We start from the raw sequence: 14,783 nt of genomic DNA, 5'->3' as shown, positions 1-14,783 counted from the left end.
CACTTCAGTACTTATCTTCCACTTAATCACTCCCACAACTCTATTTACTCTTCACTTAAGCACTCCCACAACTCTGTGGCACTTATTATACAGGTTTCTTTAGTTTCCTCTATTTGAATTTATTCACGTATCTGTTTTCAGAGTAAATTTTAAGATTTTTGAGGTTAAGGGTCTAATTATGTTACAGTGCTCTGTACACAGATGCTCAATAAATACTACTGATTCATTAAAAGTCTCAGTAATAGTGATTTCTGCTGCATTTGATTATCACTCAGATGAAGTGGCTGAGTCATCACATCAATATCAACTGGATGTGCTGTTTCTGTTATTCTGACATGAGAATAGCTTAATTTGACCAATCAACACTTCAAAGATAACAATTTGGTAGTAGGAAAGTGCAAGAACTTTGCAGCAAATGTAAGGTAAGAAGTTCTACTCTTTATCCTGATCCTTAATTAGTTACTCCTCCACAGAGATCTTCAAGGAAATGAGAGAGGGTGAAGAGAGATAAAAGGTGATGGGGAAGAGAGAGAGAAAAAGGGAGTGGGAGGGAGAGCCCTGTAACCCCAGCCAGCTAGGGAAAGCCAGCGCTGGCCAGACCTGATGGCACTAGCAGTCTTTGCCACAGTGACAACTTCCTCCATCCTGCCCCAATTTTTCCTCATCTCCATTCCCACGGCTGGTGCTGAGGCTGGGGTGTGGGGCTACAATGATATATGCAGGATGATGATGTGAGGGATGCTATTGTAGCAAAAGGGCCAGTACCCGGCAGGGGTTGGAAAACATGAACTTTATTTGCATGCAACTGTATTAGGACAAGATAGTTTATGTAGCTTCTGCAGCTGAGGGTGATCCCCTCTTCCTTAGCTCTAGGGCTATGGCTTGCAGCCCCTAAAACCCCTTCATTGGTCCAACCCTGAGAATTTTTCAGTAGACTGAGAGACTTTTGATGCTCACCTTATTTTTCATTATTAGGGAAGCAACATTCATAAGGATATAACCTTCATCTGGTGCTAAACTTTCTGTTTTTGCACCATCTTGCTCAATTGCATCTGTCAAAACAAGCAAGTTCAATTCTTTAAGGCAGTACTCACATGATTTTTAAAGTACAGTGCACACTACAAAGAACTAGGAGATGGTTGGCCATGACAGGTATGTAGGTGTGCTTGACTGACTCCACTGGACCCCTCTTGGAAATATTTGATTTAAATATTTCATATAACTTGCTAATGATCCCTGAAACTTTTGAAACCTTTCTGAGGAGCCCAATACTGAATAATAATAATAAGAGTAATAGTAATGATAATAGTAATAATTGTGGTATTTAAGCAATTACTAAGAACCAAGTACTGTGCTAAGCATTGGAATAGCTACAAATTAATCAACATACCCTTTAAATTATTATTAATTATCATAGTAATAATAATGATGATTATAACTATTAATTATAATAAGAATAATTGCATTATGTTTCTGCAAAATTCTAAGTAAAACCTTCCTAGTTGATTTGGGATATTTGATACCACATGTATCCATTTCTTCATAAATACTGGTGTGCAGAATCCAAATGTTCCGTAATTACCTAACAAGGTCTGGTCAAAATATATAGTGGAAATATGTGAATTGAACAAGGAGAATTAATTCAGATTTGGACCCTGATCCTGAGAGTTCTCAGTTTAGAAAGGGGAAAATGAGAATGAGGGACAAACACAGAGAATATGAACTCTCAACCCTGGGCACTGCCATTTATTCAATGTCCAATCAGTTAATCATGTTTATTGAGCACTTACTGTGTGCAGGGCACTGTACTAAGTACTGGGGAGAGTACAATGCAACAATATAACAGACACATTCCCTACACACAATGAGCTTATGGTCTAGAGGGGATGGTGTCTGATAACCTGATAGCCCATGCCTCCCTAAGTCACTAAGGAGAATTTGGCTCAGTGGACCAGTCTGCACAGGATAAACACAACAACAGATCACAAAATCTATCCTAATCCACACTCCCCTACCTTTGCTCATGAAAACATATTTTGAGGTCCTTAAGGAGTTTATTAGCCTCCTTGGCTTCCCTCAGTGGAAGGTGTTTGGACCATTGAAGAAATCATAGGAAACTGCATACCCTTTGCATCACCACCCAAAGGCCGATGCTCTGAACTGGTTCCAGTAATTATTGGAATTCTGGAAGAATTGAATATACTGTGGCAAAAGCAATACCCGATTGTGATTTTCTTCATAAAGGTGACCCATAGAATTTTATTCTTCCCAAACAATGCCCCCGACTTACAAAATGCATCGAATTCACCATGCAGTGGGCCTAAGGGTGCCACACTAAAGACAGTTGGAGCAGGTTGATACAGTTTCTGATGAGAGCTGTCATAATGTCTATTGGATCAAGTATGAGGTCTGCCCATCAACAAGTGAAAGGCCATTAAGTATACGAAAGGAAGTTGGGAGAGTCTTTACTCACCTGCACAATTCATCATCCCGGCAGCTGCGAATTACATTTAGGCATGACGGGATTGGAACTACGTTAACTGCACATGGCTTGCTGTGAAGAGCTTCTTTGGATTGCTGACAAGGAATATCAGATTGAGCACAGTCACAAAAAGCCAACATCTGGGCAATGTTAAAAGGAATATTTTGATAGAAGAACCGTATGGCTGCTTGGCACTGATTCATGTTGCACAGACTTCCATGAGTGGAACAATCTTTCAGGAATCTGGCCAATTGTTTATTACACACTGTGTCTCCAACACAAGCCACTGTTACTTCCAAACAGGATCGGGTCCCCTTGAATCCTAAAATAAATAGAACCCAGAATCAGAAAATCAGTTGAGAAATTTTGGGAGGCAACAAGGCCTAGTGGAAAGATCCTGGGGCGAGGATTCCTAAGCCCTGGTCTGGACAGTTAGGGACTAGGTCTGCTTCTACCTAGCTCTTGCTTGGCAAATAGGAAATACTTAAAAGATATCATGATTATCAGCGAAGAAAAAGCTATTTGCAAGGGATGCTTCCTTTCAATTAATTCATTCAAGTATATTTATTGAGCACTTACTGTGTGCACTATTGGGCTGTGTGCAGAACACTTATTGTGTACTAATTGCTTGGAAAGTACAGTTAAGCAACTAAATCAAAGAAAACTTAAATAAACCTAAATAATGGACCTCATGAATGTTTGTCCTGAATAAAGTGCCCATCTACATGGAGAGAGAAAATGCACAGAGGCAGAAGGAAGTGGGTTGGAAGCATCCAACAGCAAAATAGCTCCAACAGAGATTGGTAAATAGAGACAAACAAGCCACTGACCAAGTCTTTATTTGTCTAAGGCCTCCAGTGGGGAACACCACTTGTCAGCGGAGAATCACTTTTGTCACTGGCACTTTACATTTTCACCTGCAGGAGCGACAAGCTGGGCTTAAATTAAAAGCAGCTGCAAAAGGACTCCAGCCTGAAAGGAAGTTTAAAAGAAAAGCAAAGGGGGTCCAAATTCATATCAGCCTCTGGGTACCAGTGAAATGACAGAAGTGGTCTAATCTGGGACTTCAATGGGAATAGACCTTCTGTAATATTCAGCACATCTGTATATAGTAAAACAACAAAGAATCAGAATAGCTGGTTCTTATGGTTCATTGGAGGAAGGAATCTGCATGTCCTGGGAAATGATAGTTATACCTTGGTCACCTGTTAATGTCTTAAGCTATGGCAAGACAGGACAAAAATTATTTATAATTTCTTTTGGATGGTTTATATTTAAGGCATTTCAAATTTGCTTATCAACATGTTTACCACTGAAATAATCACAATCTGAAATGATTTGTTGTTACATATTTGGCATTTAATAATTAAAATTATTTTACCATGCTGGAGAAGAGAAGTTGAATTCCACAGTGATTTGATATTCTGGTTATTAACTAAGAGAAAAACAGAATCATAATGTAAGTGCTGCTCTATTTTCTAAAGTGTAGCTTTAAGGTTTAAATTGCTTATCCAAAATAATACATATTGGTACCCTTATTATTTAAAGACCCTGCTATAGGAGGCGTTACCTCCTTTATACTTCAAAGATAAAATACAGACTGTAATCTTTAAAATGATCAGAGAACTGTCACTATGTGTCAATTAATCTTGTGTCTCAAAGACAATAGAGGATGACATTCAATGAGAGAATTGTAACAAAGTCCAGAACCCAGATATGGGAAGTTATCTCTGTATTCTCTCCAGATAACATGAGTATATTTGGAGTCAGATAATTAGATTGATAATGCATAAAGTCAATTGTATTTATTGAATGCATACTTTGGGTTTAAGGAGAGTACACTAGAATAGGTAGATAAGACCTTTAGTCTAACTAAAATCATACCAACTCACAGGGAATTGCTACAACTATACATTCAGTGGATTGAAACTGGTTGTCTTTTTTGTGCTATTGTTACCGTTCAAGGGAGAGTGATAATGAATGTCATTATAATTTGGTTCTAAAAAGGCTATCTGCCATATGCCTCAATTTTCTGTTTGTTCTCTTGCTTCAGCACTTCAGAGCTAGAAGAGGCCTGAAGAACCATCTGATCTAATCTTTAAACCACTCAGAACAGATGGTTGTTAATCTGCTTTTACAGACCTTCAGAAAGGGATATTCTACAAAATCTCATTGTGGAATGTGTAGTCCTCCTTTCTCAACTTCAGTTTAGCCAGCCTATTTCAGTGTTTAATCATCATTATAGTCAAGAGAGTCAAAAAGTTTTTCCTGTTTTACCCAACTCTTTCTACAATTTGTATGTCCTGCTATGACCTCAGGAAAGATGGAAAAACAATGATCAGTGCCCATATTGCAGAACTTCACATGTTTGAATATAGGTGCCAACCTTTAGGTTTCTCTTTTCAAGGCTAAGTAATCCTACTTCATCCTTTCCTCATAAATACTTTTGTCTCTCACTTTAATCATTTTTTTGGTTCCTTTTCTTGAGATTCTTTTCAGTTTCTTCCCTTAAGAACAAACAAAATATATTTCTTAATGTGTTATTATATGTCTACCTTTTGCCCTACAGAGTGCAAACATTGTTAATTTGTTTTTATTCAGTGGCATTTGTTAAGCAATTTCTATGTGTCAAACACTGTTCGAACTCCTGGGATAGATACAAGTTAATTAGATTGAACATAGTCCCTGTCCAGCATGTGGCTTGCAGTCTAATTAGAAGGGAGAACAGGAGAACTGAGGCACAGAGAAGGTTAAGGGACTTGCACAAGGTCACTTGGCAAGCATTTGGCAGACCTAGTATTAGAACACAGGTCCTATGATTCCCAGGACGGTGCTCTTTCCACTAGGTCATGGTTTTTCCATGCTTTGTCTTTCTCTTTGAATTCATTGTAATCCCATTGAATTCACTTTAACTCATTCATATTTGTTGACCACTCACTCTGTGTAGAGCACTATACTAAGCACTTGGGAGAGTAAATTACAACAGATTTTGTAGACACATTTCCTGTCCACGACAAGCTTGCTCCTCATGAGAGTTACCTGGATTCACATTCTTATTGTTGTCATCATCATAGTCTTCTCTAAAGACAGAAACATGGCTCATTTGAGTGTCCTGTAAGCAAGTGTTATTAAACAGACTCTTTCGGACATTCTTACAGTTGTCTTCTGAGTGGGCTTGGCATTGGCAGTCTCCTAACACTGTTTCCTTCAGATCTTCCCATAAAGCCAAGCACTGTTTTTTTCTACCTGGTGTCCTGCATTGGTAGTCTGCTGCCCCACAGTTTTCATTAAAATTTGTATAGAGTGTAGAACAGTATTCAGACTCTTGACAGATCTGTATGGCAGTTCCACAGTCATTGGCTGGTTGACCTCTAAGCACTGTGTCTTTTGATCTTGTCCATTGCTTGACATTTGATTGGATACCTAAATCTGTAGAGCCTGCTGACTCGATAAAAATAAAAATAGGTGTGACTTTAGAGAAATTGCTTCTATCAAATCACCCTTTTCATCTTCTTAGATCTGTTCTCAGAAGAATCATTACAAAATCACCTTTTTTACATCTTTTTTATGGTATTCATTAAGCACTTACTATGTTCCAAGCAGTGTACAAAGAACCAGGGTAGATATAAGTTAGTCAGATTGGACACAGCCTATGTCCCACATGGGGCTCACAGTTTTAATCCCCACTTTACAGATGAGGTAACTGAGGCACAGAGATGCTTAGTGACTGAGCCAAGGTCACAGAGCAGACGAGTGGTAGAATCCAGTTTCTTCTGACACCAAGACTGTGCTCTATCCACTAAATTTTGAAATTTATTTATTTATCTTGTTATTTAGGAGGCTAGACAGTCTGTGCATGTGGGATTTTGAGAGACATGATCCCTCTTCTGTCCCATTCCCACCAAATGGGTTTATTGACACTGGTTCCCCTTGGACAGTGAGCTACATTTGGACTGGCCATCAGATTATAAAAATTGATGACTTTTTAATGAATCATTTTGGCAGTAACACAAGCTAATATCAGTTCCCCGGCAGAAATTTCATTTTTCCCTTGTCTTTATGTTCATTTTCTCAATTAATAAGTTATAATATATTTTATACCAAAATGATAGCTAAATAGACATGAAAATATCTACATTGAGGATTTTATAATCCCAAAGGGTAGAAAATGTAGTTAAGTGAAACGTCTTATTTCTGTCTCTTTTCTCTCTCTTGCTCTCTCTCTCTCTTTCCATGTATGTATGCGGGCACACATACGTACACCCCCCCCCCCCACAGATATCTATAGATATGTGTGTAAAAATGTATACACATGCACACATCCATGGTCAGGAACCTATAGCTCCTCTTGGAATCAAATGTGACCCTAAAGCATAGATGTACACTTGCAGACTTGGCAATATAAGAGCGACATCATTAACTTAACCTCCCATAGCAAAAAGCCATGGAGGAAGCTGGGTAGGAAGTAGATGGGCCACCTCATCACTCCGAATCAGAAAGGAAACAAAGGAGAGACAAGATGCCCCCTCAAAGGGTCACTGCATGGCAGACAGAATAGGTTCCAGCTGCTCTAACCTTTCTCTAATCTATCCCAACCTCAGTGTCTTTAGTTCACAGCAGCAGAAGTGCCAAAAGACACTCAAGAAGGACAAGGAAGGAAACTTCTCAACCTCCACATGTACAATAGCTGGAATAAAACCTCCACCGCCCACCGTTCTGGCTCAGCAGCATTTGGAAGCTAACTTGGGGGGAAATTGGCAAGGGCCAATTGAAACATTGTCTGAGAATGTGGGAGTATCAAGGACAGGGGGAATTACCTTCCTCCGACTAATACAAGGAGCAGAAACTTCCACCTCGGACTGATGTAGGTGAGAATTCTCTAGTTGTGTGGCATGAGGCCAGGTTCTGGCTTCTCCCAGAACTATGTCAGAGAAAGGGTCCATAGACTTTTGGGGGTTGATATCCACCCTCCCCGCCTGTTGCTGGAGGCTTCCTGTTGCAGACTCCTTCCTCCCTATCCTTTCTCTTGCTTTTATTTCAATCAATCAACGTTGTTTAATGAGCACTTACTGTGTGCATCCATTTTCAATGTTGACATAAGTGAATGGAGGAAAAGACCCATGCATATCTGCTAAGTCATTCCTTATTGCTTTCATCTGAAAATAGAGCCTTTTTACACTAATGGACTTTCATAAATAAGGTAAATACAGAGATAAGCAGCTTCAGCATCTTGTAAACGTGGGCAGGTAATTCTATGTTCCTTCTCCTTTGAACTCTTGGAGATCACAGTTATTATAGAAATGTGTGTTTGGGTTGTTTTTGTTACTGTGGTCTGTGATATCACCTGGAGCCTCCAGTCAGTGATAACAAAGCAGTCAAACATATATCCTATCAGGAAGTTGGTTGATTGGCCCAAAGTTTTCTCAGATTTCTTATTCAGAAAAATCAGTTTTATCCATCTGGTGATCCTGTCTTTTCTGCATGCATACCCTCTGCCTAAGATGCACTAATACTCCCACTGATGATCTGGTTTAGTTAGCACTGGGCATTCTTCAAAAGCTGGCTTAACTATCTCCTAAATCTAGTGCAATGTCACAGTTTACTGCAGAAATACTAAATCTGAACCTTATTATTAACAGTAAGAATTACCGCAAAACATTCCCTCTCTTCCTCTTTGTCCTCCTATTGTCTTTCTCTTCTTCCTCCTCCTTCCACTTCTCTTTCCTACTCATTTTAAGAGATTCATATGAACATTTTCCTTTAGGCCTTTTTCCAAGAGAAAAGGTTGAACCACCCCATTGTACTGATGTCTACTTAAGGTAAGAGCCTAACCCATTTCCACATTTTAAAAACTATGTACTAGTTAATCAGTCAATCAGGAGAGGGTATTTTTTGAGTGCTTACTTTGTGCACAGCACTGTACTAATACTTGGAAGATTACAATGCAACAGAATTAGCAAACATGGTCCCTAGCCTTAATGAGCTTACAGTCTAATGGGGGAGACAGACAGTAATATCGATGAATAACGTATGATATATTATATATAAATATATGTATGTAAGTGTTACAGAGTTGGGAATGGGGTGCTTTCAAATGTCCAAAAGTCACAGGCAAGCATTTTAATCTACTGAAAATGTGGAACTGATAATGAAGCTGGTCAATTTTATCCCCTTTGGCTAAGAAGTTACAATTCTTTCTCATTCATTTTATGTACTTGATTGAACTTTACCTGTTTTAATGATACATTTCCGTCCAAGAAAATTTGTGGCGCTACAGGAAATATCCTCAGCACAGAGGCAGTCCTTAAATGCAGGGTAACGATCAGCCAGCAACTGAATGCTCAGGTTGCAGTTCAGTGACTCTTTCATAGTGCAGTTGTGACCTATATTCAATAATAAAACATTATGACAAGCATTTGGCCGTGATAGCTTAATGCACCCTCCTCTGCCATCAACTGTTGCATGCAGTGTTCCCTGTGCCTCACTACTTTAGAACCAGATTAGACCTATGCCTGTGTGTTTAAGAGGAGGGCATGGGGTTAGAGTGTAAAGGAACAAGAGATTCTGGGTTATATTATCTTCACCTCTTTAACGGTCAGGTTTTTGTAAGAAAATTATTTTAATATTATGGAGATGTTGCTATGGTAACCCATATCCTCTAGTGGACTCTGGGTGTCGTTAGGAAACCAGTTTCAAAGAGCTAAATGTAAAAAGGAATTATTTAGCTTAATACACAAGTAGATATGTAATGGCAATATTTTTTGCAACAGGGAAATTTCTCTAGTTAAAAAGCTCCGAATCCTATTCCTGAAAATAGAATAATAGCATAAGAAATATTTCCCTGCTTTTGCAGTGTGAAGAATTTTCAATTTCATTGACTTCATAATTCAGAAGCGGTTCAAAATTTGGACAGAAATAAGTAAAACTAACCCTCATAATGGTATTACCATGCTTTGAAAATCAATCATTTCAGCATTTCCTTATCTTAATGTTAGCCTTTTAAACATGATTAGATTATTTTTATCCAGTATTATATTAAAATGATTTGAGTTGTTTGTAATGCTAATCCTTTTCTCTATACAATATTGCAAATCAATCTTCATATAAAACTTGGACTACACCTAATTTTGTTGTGGCACAGTGAAGTAAAATCACATTTTGTCAAAAAAGATTGACTTCATAGAAATAAATAATTTTTTTGGCCACAATTACTTTACCTGAAACATTACAGACATCTTCGATTACTGCCCAAGCACTTTCACATCCATCCATAGCACTTACACATTGCTTTCTCAAATGTAGACAACCAGTGGTCAAGGAAGCAGATTCACATTTGAAACCTAGCATAAGCACTACAAATAGGAAATAGTGCTTCATCAGTAGAAATAGACAGTCACCTTTCTGGCATATTAATTCTGAAGACTAACAGAGAAACTTTAGGAAAAATGAAAATTTTGTCAAAGTTCAGCAGAAAATCAAGATGGATGCAATGTAAGTAGAATATGCAGTAGCAGTAATTGTAGCACGCATTTTGTGGGGTCACTGTATCGAAAGATTGGGAAGTACAGAGTGAAGACTCAGGCAATCATATTTATTGAGCACCTACTGTGTGCAGAGCACTGTACTAAGCATTTGGGAGAGGACACTATAACAGAGTTAGTAGACACATTCCCTGCCCATGAGAACATTACAGTCTAAAGAAGTGAGATGACCCCTACCCACAAGGCATTCACACTCCAGTAGGGGAAACATTAAATATATTTCTACTGTACAAATAAACCAATAAAACAGTTGTTTTATTGATTTATTTCCTCAGTATATGCATACACCTGAGTTCATTTACATTTATTGAGGGCTTACTGTGTGCAAAGCACTGTAATAATAATGTTGGTATTTATTAAGCGCTTACTATGTGCAGAGTCCTGTTCTAAGCCCTGGGGTAGATACAGGGTAATCAGGTTGTCCCACGTGAGGCTCACAGTCTTAATCCCCATTTTACAGATGAGGTAACTGCGGCACAGAGAAGTTAAGTGATTTGCCCAAAGTCACACAGCTGACAAGTGGCAGAGCTGGGATTTGAACCCATGACCTCTGACTCCCAAGCCCGGGGTCTTTCCACTGAGGCACGCTGTACTAAGCACTTGAGAGAGTATAATATAACAACATACACATGAGTGTGGTGGGGACTTTGTAAGTATAATTTTTAAGTGCTAGAATTTGCTGAAGCGATATGAACAGGGATACTGGGAAATTAAATTGGGGAAAATGTGTTGGGAAAGGTGGGATTTTAGGAGGAATTTGAATGTGGTGAAGGCTTTGGTCTCTTTGTGTGGAGGGAACAGTGTGAGAGAGGGGGGTGGAGGTGGGAGAGTTTAAAGAAAGGTACAGCTAGTATGTTGGCTTGTGAGGGACAAAGGAAGTGAGTTGGGGAGTAATGGGAGAATTAGAAGAGAGGTAAAGTGGAACAGGAGTTGGAGAGCCCTGAGACTGACTGTGAGAAGATTTTATTTGTTATGTGGATAACAGACAGGGAGACAGTGGACAGTTTTTGAGGAGAGGAGAAACAGCCTGGTCAATTGGATAGAGCATGGGCCTGGGAGTCAGAAGAATCTGGGTTCTAATGCCATCTCTGCCACTTATCTACTGTGTGACCTTAGGCAAGTCTCTTAATTTCTCTGTGCCTTGGTTACCTTATTGGTAAAATGGGGATTAAGACTGTAAGCTCCATGTGAGACATGGACAGTGTCTAACCTGATTAGTGTATATATACCCCAGCACTTCGTGTAGAGTAAGCCCTTAATAAATATCATGAAAAAAGGAGAAATGTTGTCTTAGTGATTCTTCAGGAAACTGATTCACTGGTTAGAGTGGGGAGAGGCTTTGAGACCAGTGAGGAAGTCTATGCAATTGTCTACCCACAGCAAATTCGTTTAAGGGAGAAGCCTGGCACAAAGTCAATCAGTCAATAATATTTTTTGAGGGCTTACTGTGTGCAGGGCACTGTACTAAGCACTTGGGAGAGTAGATTATAACAATATAAAAGACATTTTCCCCACCCACAATAATCATACAGTCTAGAGAAGGAAACAGACTTTAATATCAATAAATAAAATTATAGGTAGGTACATAAATGCCATGGGGCTGGGAGGGGGGGATGAATAAAGGGAGCAAGTCAAGTGATGCAGGCATCCATGGAAGGAAAAGAGGTCTTCAGAAAGGCCTCTTAGAGGAGATGTGCCTTAAATAAGGCTGTGAAGTTAGGGAGGGTAATTGTCTGCAAGATATGAAGAAGGGCCTTCCAAGTCAGAGGCAAGATGTGGGTGAGAAATCAGTGGTGTGATAGATGGGATTGAGGTACAGTGAGAAGTTTAGCATTGGAGGATTGAAATAAGTGGACTGGGTTATAGTAGGAGAATAGTGAGTTGAAGTAGGAGGAAGAAAGGTGCATTAAAGTGCTTTAAAGCCAATAGTAAGAAGTTTCTGCTTGATGTGGAGGTAATAGTGAGTGCTTAAAAAAAAATTCCACTGGACTAGTTGAAGTGGGTTCCCTCTGCCCCTTGAAGAAAAGGGTTATTTCCTGTGAGTAGGAGGTGGGTTCTCTGGACCTAACATGGTAGTTTGGTCCTGAAGAAGAATTAAAGGTTTCCACAATAGACTTATTTGTGCTTCAGGGTGGGAAGGGAATATTTTCTGTAGTTTGTTTCTTATAGTATTTACGAAGTGCCTACTCTAAGTAAAGCCCTGGTCTAGGCTAGGACAGAGAAAACCTAATCAGATAAACACAGTCTCTGTTCATTCATTCATTTATTCAATAGTATTTATTGAGCGCTTACTCAGTCCCACATGGAGATCACTTGGTAAGAGGCAAGAAAAACAGATATCCCCAGAGGTAGGAAACTTCCTCTTGGTCACATAGTAGGTCATTGGAGAGTTTTAGTATTAGAACCCAGGTCTCCTTACTCCTAGTCCCGTGTTCCTTCCACTGCTTACAGTTTGTAGTATGAATATTCTCTGTAGATCCTTTCCATGATAGAAAGTGTTTGGAATTCTATTGATCACAAACTCGAGATGCCCCCAGGGACTAGAAGAGACAGTCTACTTGGAAAATCAGAACAAATGATCCAGGATCTTTGAACTAGAGGGCTGCCTCCCTTCAGATTTACCATACAAGCTTTAGTTCATTGAGCATTCAAGTTTTCTATATTCTCCAACATCAAAAATGATTCATGAGGTCCTCTTGTTTTCTAAAATTTTAATAAAAGTTTTATTATCCAGCACATTGTCAAGCAGAGAGCTTTCTTAGGTAGCCCTTTGGAGAGTCTCTATTCATGACCAGCTTTGTTGATTGATTCCTTGTTGAGGAGGTAGTTACAGAATTTGAATCCTTTCCAGAGGATATTTGATTTGCCAGACATTTGCATGAAATCTCTTCTGATCTGATTAGAAGTATCTTCAGCACATTGTCAACCTATGGGCTCCCGACTGTACACATCTGATTATATTATCCAATTTCCCCTTATACAAATATGATTGACAAACAGTATTTTCCCTCTAACTTCTTGCTTCAGCAGTGATATTATCTCTTAATATCATAAGTCAACAGTCCTGCTCAATACCTGACTGTTTGAGTTTGGCTTCACCATGATATTGAGTCAAATATTTTCCTAGGGCTTAAGAGAGACTTCCCAGAGACTGGATGATTATACAAAGTTTCTTGAGTTTTAGTGGGGCTTGCTGTAATGATAATGTAATTAACTGACATCTTTCTTCCACCCTGGCAGACCTCTCTGAGACATCTGAGTGGCCTATATTTGAACCCTCTGCATGATTTCCCAGAAAACCCCCTTTTTTATAGTATTTGTTAAGCACTTTCTATGTGCCAGACCCTGTACTAAGTGCTGGGGTAGGTACAAGCTAATCATATTGTACACAGTCCATGTCCCACAAGTGGCTCACAGTCCCAATTTACGGATCAAATAACTGAGAATGAGAAGCTAAGTAACTTGCCCCAAGTAACACAGCAGACAAGTGGCAGAATTGGGATTAGGGCTCAGGCTCTTTTTGACTCCCTTACCCTTGTTCTTTCTAGTAGGCCACACTGCTCCCTCCCCTCCCAGCCCAACCACAGGAAACCCTGATTCTTGGTTATCTGGAATATTTGACTACTTGGTACTTCATAGTCTCCAAGAATGCCAAAAAATAAATACCTTAAAGAAATATTATATCAGAGAGAGAATAATCCTTACCTACTCCTATTACATACTTTTGAGCAAGAAATTTAAAGATGTGCAAGCATACTGGATAGAGTGTGGGCTTGGGAGTCCAAAGGGGCTGGGTCCTAATTCCTGCTCTGCGACCTGTGTGCTGTGTGATCTTGGGTAAGTCACTCAACTTCTCTGTGACTATTACCTTAACTGTAAAATGGGAATTAATAGTGTGAGCCCCCTGTGAGGCAGGGACTGTGTCCAATCTGATTAGTTTGTATCTATTACAGTGCTTAGTAAAGTTGCCTAGCTCATAGTGATGTTTAACAAATACCATTTTAAAAAAACCCAAAATGAGTGACTGCAATGCAGGAATGGTAAAAAAAAAAATAGCTCATCACAGTATAATCTATCATATATATTGAGCTCTTACTATGTGCAAAGCATGTACTAAACACTTGGGAGAATACAATATAACAGAGTTGGTAGACTTGTTCCTTTCCCACAATGAGTTACAGTCTTGAGGGAATACTAAATATGGTACTTGTTAAGTGCTTACTATGTGCCAAGCACTGGGGTAGATACAAATTAATCTGGCTGGACAAAGTCCCTGTCCCACAGAGGACTCTTAGTAATAGGGATTAGGACATCATCCCCACTTTACAGATGAGACAACTGAAGCATGAAGAAGTGAAATGACTTCACCTTTAAGGTTATATTTGAGGAGATTTCATAGTTCGATGTCCAAACAGAATTCTCCGACACACACTTACTTTTAAACGTCCCCCCAAAAATATGCTACCAATGTTTTGGGGAAAACCATAGTCAAATTAAAATATCCTAAAGTACTTAAAGTAGATTAAGCTGAGAAGATGAAGGGTTAGAAGAGAAAAATGAAGAAGGTGGGAAAAGAGAGCTGAATTCTGTTTAGAAAAACGTTATTTCATCCACAGGGAATAATCTTACTCTGCTTTCTGCCATATCCTCAAAGGAAAGACATATTATAGTCTATGGGGTTAGCAATAAAAGAGAAGGAAAGAATGTTAGGCTAATGGTTTTGTAAATTAAAAACATAAAGAGGCAGAGAAAACAAAATA

At 39.1% G+C, this 14,783-nt stretch overlaps 1 protein-coding gene across 1 annotated transcript in view; it reads right to left on the bottom strand.

Annotated features, from left to right (window-relative positions):
- GFRAL (GDNF family receptor alpha like) overlaps window positions 1-9,829 on the bottom strand; it is a 34,412-nt gene extending 24,583 nt beyond the window's left edge. The window contains exons 1-3 of the mRNA XM_039913821.1: window positions 9,700-9,829; window positions 8,713-8,865; window positions 2,474-2,804 (exon numbers count right to left, since the gene is read on the bottom strand). Of these exons, the coding sequence (XP_039769755.1) occupies window positions 2,474-2,804; window positions 8,713-8,865; window positions 9,700-9,829 (614 nt within the window). The remainder of the gene's footprint in view (window positions 1-2,473; window positions 2,805-8,712; window positions 8,866-9,699) is intronic.
- Window positions 9,830-14,783: the final 4,954 nt, after the last annotated feature.

The sequence above is a fragment of the Ornithorhynchus anatinus genome, chromosome 1 (genome assembly GCF_004115215.2).
Source record: "Ornithorhynchus anatinus isolate Pmale09 chromosome 1, mOrnAna1.pri.v4, whole genome shotgun sequence".
Classification (NCBI taxonomy): Eukaryota; Metazoa; Chordata; class Mammalia; order Monotremata; family Ornithorhynchidae; genus Ornithorhynchus; species Ornithorhynchus anatinus.
This window is presented reverse-complemented; position numbering and strand designations above follow the sequence as displayed.